Source organism: Salvelinus sp. IW2-2015, linkage group LG9 (assembly GCF_002910315.2).
Source record: "Salvelinus sp. IW2-2015 linkage group LG9, ASM291031v2, whole genome shotgun sequence".
NCBI lineage: Eukaryota > Metazoa > Chordata > Actinopteri > Salmoniformes > Salmonidae > Salvelinus > Salvelinus sp. IW2-2015.
Window position 1 is genome coordinate 4,734,452 of NC_036849.1, and position 8,589 is coordinate 4,743,040.

At 41.3% G+C, this 8,589-nt stretch overlaps 1 protein-coding gene and 1 long non-coding RNA gene across 2 annotated transcripts in view; one reads left to right on the plus strand and one right to left on the minus strand.

Moving 5' to 3' along the window:
* Positions 1-1,479: 1,479 nt before the first annotated feature.
* LOC139028195 (uncharacterized) lies at positions 1,480-2,905 on the minus strand. Its single transcript, XR_011480381.1, has 3 exons — positions 2,665-2,905; positions 2,039-2,182; positions 1,480-1,873 (listed from the first exon to the last, which is right to left on the minus strand). It is a non-coding gene; the product is annotated as an uncharacterized lncRNA (long non-coding RNA).
* A 3,301-nt stretch (positions 2,906-6,206) lies between these two features.
* The window catches only part of gabrr2a (gamma-aminobutyric acid type A receptor subunit rho2a), a 35,634-nt gene continuing 33,251 nt past the window's right edge, over positions 6,207-8,589 (plus strand). Inside the window, exons 1-2 of the mRNA XM_023994051.1 lie at positions 6,207-6,927; positions 8,426-8,532. Of these exons, the coding sequence (XP_023849819.1) occupies positions 6,701-6,927; positions 8,426-8,532 (334 nt within the window). The 5' untranslated portion in view covers positions 6,207-6,700. The remainder of the gene's footprint in view (positions 6,928-8,425; positions 8,533-8,589) is intronic.

Genomic DNA, 8,589 nt, shown 5'->3' on the forward strand with positions numbered 1-8,589 from the left:
CCTAAACATTCATTACCTACTGTATATTACATCTCTGCACTTAGCAAAAGAGAGCCACTGCTCTTTAATTATTTGTTATTTTTCTATTTCTTATTGTTTACTTCAGTTTATTTACTAAATACTTTCTTAACATGTCTTTTTTTCTTAAAACTGCATTGTTGGTTAAGGGCTTGTGAGTAAGTGTAACGATGTGCGCTGAGAGTTGGGAAGCAAGTTCAGGGAGTGTTTTAATAAATAAACGCAACATAAAACAAAACAAAACAAGAAACATGAACAACGCACAGACTTAACACTGGAAGAGAAACAATAACGCCTGGGGAAGGAACCAAAGGGAGTGACATATATAGGGAAGGTAATCAGGGAGATGATGGAGCCCAGGTGAGTCTGATGACGCGCAGGTGCACGTAACGATGGCGACAGGTGTGTGCCATAACGAGCAGCCTGATGACCTAGAGGCCGGAGAGGGAGCACACGTGACAGTAAGCATTTCACCTGTTGTATTCGGACATGTGACAAATAAAATGTGATTTGCACTGTCATTTATGTTATGGGTTATTCTGACTATTCTCATCATTGATTTCATATACTTATTTCAGCAATTTGAGGGTTTTCTGTATAGTTGTCCAATGTTGGTGCGGCATATTAACCTGTTTTCACGTTAGTCCTAAGCCACTGTGATAAATATAAATGTTTTTCTTGTGTATTTTTTAACAAAGCTGAGATTTACTTTGTAGTCTAAAGTGTATTAATACAGGTAAAATCAGTTACTGACACAGACATGGTGGCATAGCAGGAAGATGGGAATGCTGTAAATGCAGAGGATGTGAGTTCAATTCCCAGGAAAGGACATGTTAAATAATAATTACTGAACAAATAAACACGCACAATGTAGTCAAAGTATGTCAAATATGTCAGTTGAAAACCCTGTGTATTCTAATGATTAACTTTTGTCTGCAGGGCATCACCTATGAAATATCGTGAAAATTTGAATCCACATGTGAAACCTTATATTTTCACATGTGAAAATCCACATTATCACAATTGAAGTGTTCCAAAAACACATGGTTTCACATGTGCAAAACAAGAGGAAATGTTATATGTGAAATCTTCTGGAAATGTCATGTGAAATCATTTGATTTTCCACATGTGAAATCATGTTTTTCCATAAGGGGCACATTTACATTTAAGTCATTTAGCAGACGCTCTTATCCAGAGCGACTTACAAATTGGTGCATTCACCTTATGATATCCAGTGGCACACTGGGCTATAACATGTAAAGTTCCTATATGCACACACTGATGTCTTCAATTAAATTAATCAAATGAATAACTGTATGTTTATCAGTTTGACCAATTCAATTTGTCATATTGTCTTTCTATAAATATTGATAGTGGATTATGTGTGCGTAGGAAATAGAGTGGCAATGCTGCAACGCAGACACATTACAGAATGGATTCATCCCTTTTTAATATGGAAAGGCCATGCAGACTAACGTTTCATTAGCCTACATAATAACTGGGAACCGGCAGCTCTGTTTCAGTGGCTTGCTTCGGGTGACAGTGGGAGATCTCCGGGCATACTGTACGTGGAAAGCAGTGGAGGCTGGTGACTTGAAAAAATTAGTAGGATGGGAGACCCACGGTATAGACGAGGAACGCACAGAGACGTCAAAGTGTATTTCAAAAACCGTCAAAGACTAATTATTTTAACCTAAAGCATTTAATAAAGACATTTAAGGTAGAATATTATGGGGAATGGGAATGAGAGGGCTACTTACACCGTGTTGGAAAGGGATCACAGCGGTGATTGAATGAGGGTATGAGGCATGAGTTGAGGTGTTCAGAGGCTTGACCAGTGCAGGACAGAATTTGACTGGTAAGACAAAAAACTATAAGACAACGCAGTACACAGTTAGACAAAAGAGCTAAGAATAAGTTAGTCCAAGCAAGGAGTAAAATCATTGATGTGTAATAATGTGAGTGTGTAAGTAATTGACTCTACATACAGTAATGAGAGAAAATTGATAGGGGTACTCACAGTGCTTGGAGGGGAAACATTCAATGTGCCAGTGGATGAGCAAGCACATGAGATGTGGCTTCAGTTCATGTCAGGAGAAAGTTGACAATGGTAGTGGTGTCGAGTACTCATCACCTCTTAATCAGGGAACAGGAGGGGACTTCGCTGTAAATACAAATATCAGATACATTCCATTACATAGTAGGTTTGGACAACAAGTTTCTCTATGAACTTAAACTCAGACATCTCAAAATCCATGAGGTCAAACACAGACTGCGCATATTGTCCACTTGACACATTAAAGTAGCCCAATAAACGTTCCTGACTAAAGCCCTGATCTAATGATCTAGATTTCTAATGTTTAGGTGTAACCTAGGCTGCTGCAACATTTATGTCATGAGTTTTTGCTTGTGTCTGTCCGGAGTGATTGTGTTATCATCTTTGCTAAATAAATACCGGATGAAAGTGGAAAGTCTACCTGAGCGCACGGTAAAAAATGCGCTGCATCAACCACTCTCTTTAATATAACGTTTCATGGATGAGGCGATGGAAGCTATCAAATCATTCTGAATTGTTTTTAACATCCCAGAAAAGACAGTCGAAAGTTCCATATTTTCAGCAAGTAAAGTATCATAACGTGCAATTACCTCTGCTAGCTCCTTGTAGTTGCCCTTGTTAACGGAACTTTCCCTCTCGTCTTGTCCTCCTAAAAGCAAATTCTTGCATGCCCTGCTTTTGTTTTTTCGTTTAGCTGAACGATCGATGTTCTTCAGGTCACTGCACCCACCTTTCGAGCAAGGCTCAGACGTTCCAAAAAGCAGGTAAGGCCAGCAATAGCCTGATGAAAGGCTCCCTGTTAACCAGCTACACTTTTGATTCAAGTTTGTATTGAACGCCCTCACATTTTCACCCGTTTTCATGAAACTGATCGCAGGCAGAGGTCGACCCTCGCTTTTAATTCGCACCTTTTCCGTGTATCCCAGAGAATGAAAGAGGTTCTTCAACAAAAAGTCCACAACATTTTCGGCAGCGTTGGCCATTCTACCATTCTGGCGTAGAAAACTGCACACTTGTGCTGGTAGCTAGCTAGCTACTGTAGTGAGAAAAGCAAATTTAAATAAATTGCACTAACTGAACACAAAAATAAAGTTCTAAAACAAAGAAAACTATTTCTAATATACCTCCTTCATCTCCTGTAATTTGAAAAAACTAATTTTAATTTAATAATATCCCAAAAATGCTAAACTATTGCTCTTCACTCATAATCTCTACCCAAAAATCTCACCAAGCCTCTCAACACATAGAACCCCCATAATGCTTTGTTGGAAAATGGGAAGATTGTTCCTTCTCACTAACTCACTAGGTTCGTTCTATGATTGGATGGACAACATGTCAGTTCATACTGCAAAAGCGTTGATTGGTTGGAGGACGTCCTCTGGAAGTGGTCAGAATTACCATGTATGTCTATGGAAGGGGGTGAGGCCTACGAGCCTCCTAGGTTTTGTATTGAAGTCAATGTAGCCAGAAGAGGACAGAAGCTAACCGTCCTCCGGCTACACCATGGTGCTACCCCAGACAGTGCTGTTGAAGTTACTGTAGACCTTCATTGCAAAACAGTGTATTTTAATGAATTATTTGGTGACATATGAATATATTTGGTTTAGTTTTATCTAAAAATGATAACTTTTTTTATGTTTCACAATTTAAATTTTGAAATTTCACTGAGGAGGATGGTCCTCCCCTTCCTCCTCTGAGGAGCACCATAACCCTTACCTAACCCTAACCCAGCTAGCAATGAAGAAGTGGCCCAGAAGCGCCCCTCTTCAAAATGAATGACTGCCCAGTATCGGCCCAATGTTTCTGTATACCAAAATTCTACTTACCAGAATCCCCCCAGAAGCGGCCCGATGCAAATTGAAATAAATGTATACAGTATTGCCTGATTTAGTCATTTTTAATATTACTATCATACATTTTATACATACAAATTATACCCATCCACAAAAAAAAACATTTTGTCTTGGAGGAAACACTATACACCTGGGTGACCGTGTCAGCGTGCATGCACCTAGCTCGACAGAGGAGTTGCTACACTGCGATGGGACATGGACATCCCGGCCGGCTAAACCCTCCCCTAACTCTGACGACGCTGAGCCAATTGTGCATCGCCTCATGGGTCTCCCGGCAGGCACGTGTCTCGAACCAGCATCTGTAGAAACGCAGTTTGCACTGTGACGCAGTGTCTTAGACTGCTGCGCCCCTCGGGAAGTTCCATCCACAAAGTTTTTAATGCTTATCAATTGCCTTGCACAAAGTATGAAAATACTAAAATACTACACAGGACTCCCAAAGATTTTCATTTAAATGTTAATTGTATTTTTTGATCACAGAAACAATGAGAAAATATGAATAAATAAATAATTAAATGTTAATTATATAAAGCAGCCTGTGTAATCATCTGCCAGAGAGAAGCCCCAATCTGCCCGAGCCCCAACTAATACATTTGGGCCAGATAACTCACACCGGAATCGGTCCTAGCTCAATCCCGCATCCTAGCAATAAGTAATACTGCAGTAGGCGGCCCAGACTCGGGCCACATGACATCGGCCGAGTCTGACTCTCAACCGAGTGCCCCTACTCTCAGCCGGAATCGGACAAGATCCACTGTGCTAGCTGGAAACCCTTTTAACCCTCCTGTTGTGTTTGTTTCATGTTAATTAATTCTGTGTTCCCGGTCCAAAATGACCACCCCATTATAATACATATATTATCACTTAATGTTGTGTTATATATTTTTATTAACTTAAGTTAAATAGAAGTTTTGAACTTCTATTAGCTATTTATGGCCTGTAGGCCTCATTGACCTGAGCTCATACAACTAGTTTTTGAGTAAAAAAAAGCATAATGTATGGATTATTTTTACTGTAACAAATACTCAGATGAAACATATTGTGCTATTTATCACAGACTATTTCACTGTCAGTTTCCTGGCCTCTCTCTTCCTCACCAGTGTCATGATCAAAGATATGATCAAGAGCCTCACATACAGTATATCGTTTGGCCATTGTGCCACAGAATGAATTGTGAGCAATCAATTTATTTATTTTTAATTTTATTTTTTATATAGCCCTTCGTACATCAGCTAATATCTCGAAGTGCTGTACAGACACCCAGCCTAAAACCCCAAACAGCTAGTAATGCAGGTGTAGAAGCACGGTGGCTAGGAAAAACTCCCTAGAAAGGCCAAAACCTAGGAAGAAACCTAGAGAGGAACCAGGCAAGGCCTCAAAAAAGCTTTTATATACCAGAGCTGCAAGAAAAGTTCTATATATTATTGAAACAATGTTGCGATTGTTTGTGAGAATGCCAACAGGTGAAAGGTTCCTGTGGGGGTTGACATGGAAGCCAAGAAGGGGAGTGAGGTGTGTGTGTTTTCTTAAACACACATGCATATGGGGGTCTGGGAGAAGAAGTGTGTCCATCTGATGAATGGCATGTGACTGAACTCAATTTATACACTAATTGTAGTCCCACCTGTTCATTTTTATTGACCGGTCAAAAAGTAACACCACAGGTGTACAAAAGTTAAAAAACACCCACAATTTAACAAAAATCATCAACATGTATTTTGTGTGCTTAGATGCACTGCGTGTACAAAGTCATGGAACCTTATGACAATCAGATTAAATGAACTACGTCTTTCAGAGAGAAAACTTGTAAATCGGTCCAATTCGACCGGAACACAACAGGAGGGTTAAATGACAACGCCAATGGGGTAGGGACGTCCCAAGGATCCCAAATAGCACGGATCGGGAAGAATTGCACTGAAATCCAGATAATATGCGTTTCAGGGGCTGGAGCAAAGTGAGAGCTGAGTGGGCGACGACAAAACACTTAACAAAAAGCCGCGCGCCATCTGCTGTTGCTGTTGATGTTGCTGCTTCTCCGCGCCGCGGCCGCGACTGGAGGTACCCCAGGGACCCTGGTGCCTCTTACCCCCCTGCGGATCTGAGAGCCAGGTCCCAGCGTGGAGCCCAGGTCCCCCCTGAGAATGGCCCTTATCATCTCAACTTGAGAGGAAGGAGGAATCACAGAGAGAATACTAATGGACCTGCCGTTGCACAGCGCAGCGCAACTTTGAACTGTGTAAATTTGGAAACAGGTGATGCATAATAGGGCTGCTTTTTTCCTTCGTCTACACATGCACTTTTCACTTAACTGTACTGCACAACGAGAATCTTAAAGTGGGCTTCATCTATCCCTATAAATAGTGTTTGTATTTTTACCCACACATTCCGCAACCTCAGTATGTCCACTCAAAAACGAATCAGACCGAGAGTAGTTGTAGCAATTCCTCTCTGCGCCCCCGTACATTGGAGGTTGTGTTAATATTAGGTTACACACTTATTCCCGAGTTTTATCAAGCATGTTAAAAATGACAGCTGTGTAGACCCGGAGCTCCCTGTCTGCGTGTTCGCTGCGACAATGACCAACGGTGACTGGGGCACTGGGGGCACTGGGCATCAAAACAGCTGTGCAGTTTCTAACCAATGACAATCGGAAGAATCCTCTCGGAGCATAGATTCCCAAGCGGCCGTATTCAAACACAACCTACACATTATCAAACCATCGCAGTTGCAAAGCAATGCCGGTCAGAACGCTTGGTTTCCCGTGAGCGAGGAGATGCGTACAACGCCGTGTGCCTGTAGGTCAACTGAACGAGGCTTTTGGAGTCACTTGTGGAATTTTAGACTTGCACGCATAACGATGCCTTATCTGACTAAATCGCTATTTTTATTATTCTGTCTGGTGGTTACCGGGGAATGCCGTAATCACGGACACCGAGTACGGAGATGGACGGGAACCGTGGAGACGGCAAAGCATGGCACAGAGACAGCAAATCATGGCACGTAAGTTTGTACCCGATACTGCTCACCCAGGTGTGGTTCTTTGGTATGCAATGGTTCAAGATCCGTTGTGTCTTCTTCTTCTTCATCATCATCATTGAAATTCACAAAACTTGATAGGCAAAATTGGACATGGAAAAACGATCTAATAACTAATTATAAAGGACAGAGGGGAGGTGAAAATACAACAAGACCCAGATAGACAGTGGTAGAAGACACGCAACCTGGTCTCAGTTAATTTCGTATTATTCTGTACGTAAATCCGTGACTCTCCATTTAGTATGAAATGTTAAGTTTGGTATGGTTACATAAGACAATGGTTACTTGGGGTAAAAACTAGAATGCGAATGTCTAGCTACACAAAGGTTGCGAGTTCAAATCTCATCACGGACAACTATAGCATTTTAGCTAATTAGCACCTTTTCAACTACTTGCTACTTTGCACCTACTTAGGATGTTAGATAACCTTTCTCCTAACCCTAACCTTAACCCTTTTAGCTAACCCTTCACCTAACCTTAACCCATTTAGCTAACTCTTCCCCCAACACTAACCTTAACCTATCATAAGTTTTGCAAATTAGTAACATATAATACGTTTTGCAATTTCGTAACATATTGTAGATTTGTAAATTCGTAACATAAAACACGTATTGCTAATTATTAACATATAATACAAATTGTAATTCATAACATATCATACAAAATGTGTGATGGACATCCACAAATGATTACATTCGATACGAAACATAACATATCATACTAAATGGAGTGTCTCTGATTTACATACAGAATAATACGAAATGCTGTGAGAAAAGGTTGCGACACTAGACAGCCAAGGAAGACCCTAGGTATAGCCTACTTGTTGTGCCCACTCATCAATTACAGTGCCAGTGCCTTGAGTAAGATCAGCACGACCACGTGTCTCAAAGCCATCTGTCAATGCCATCAGGGAGGGAAGCACAGTTATCTGGATGTTACCCAGTAGGGGTTGAGAACTGCAGCTACTGTTTTCATGTAATAAAGCAAAGCAAGATGAATTTCCATTCCACTTTGATTGTGCTTTATGTTATAGCGAAGGTCAGGGCATGAAAGTGAACACGGGTCGCTGGTGTAAAAGGCAAACACCCTATGCATTGCGCAAATAGGGTTAGCCCACTTAGTGGGAATTGTAAAGTGGCTCATATAGCGAGGAAAGCACGTCCCTGTGCTTTGACTACTCAGATAATGGCCTCACAGTCCTCCATCCCACTTCGGACGCCAATGTAGCGAACTGCGAGGTAACTGGCTTGAAAGGCAAGCACCCTACACATCGTGCCAATAGGGTTAACCCACTTGCTACAATATGAATAGGCTCAGAGAGACCAAAGTGAGATATTCTCCACTCATTTATAGTTTTATTTGATCTCATTCCAGATCTGCTTGTGTCAAGTTAGAAATGAATTTTTCCGCCAGACAGTCATCGTGACTTATTATGGTGTTGTCTTGTGTTGTCTTATACCAGTTCCTTGACAAAGAAGCCTCCAGATGTGACCAAAAATCGCAAGCTGAAGACAGAGCAGCTTCTGAAAGTAGATGATCATGATTTCACCATGAGGCCGGCATTCGGAGGTAGGGGGGATCACACACACACACACACACACACACACACACACACACACACACACA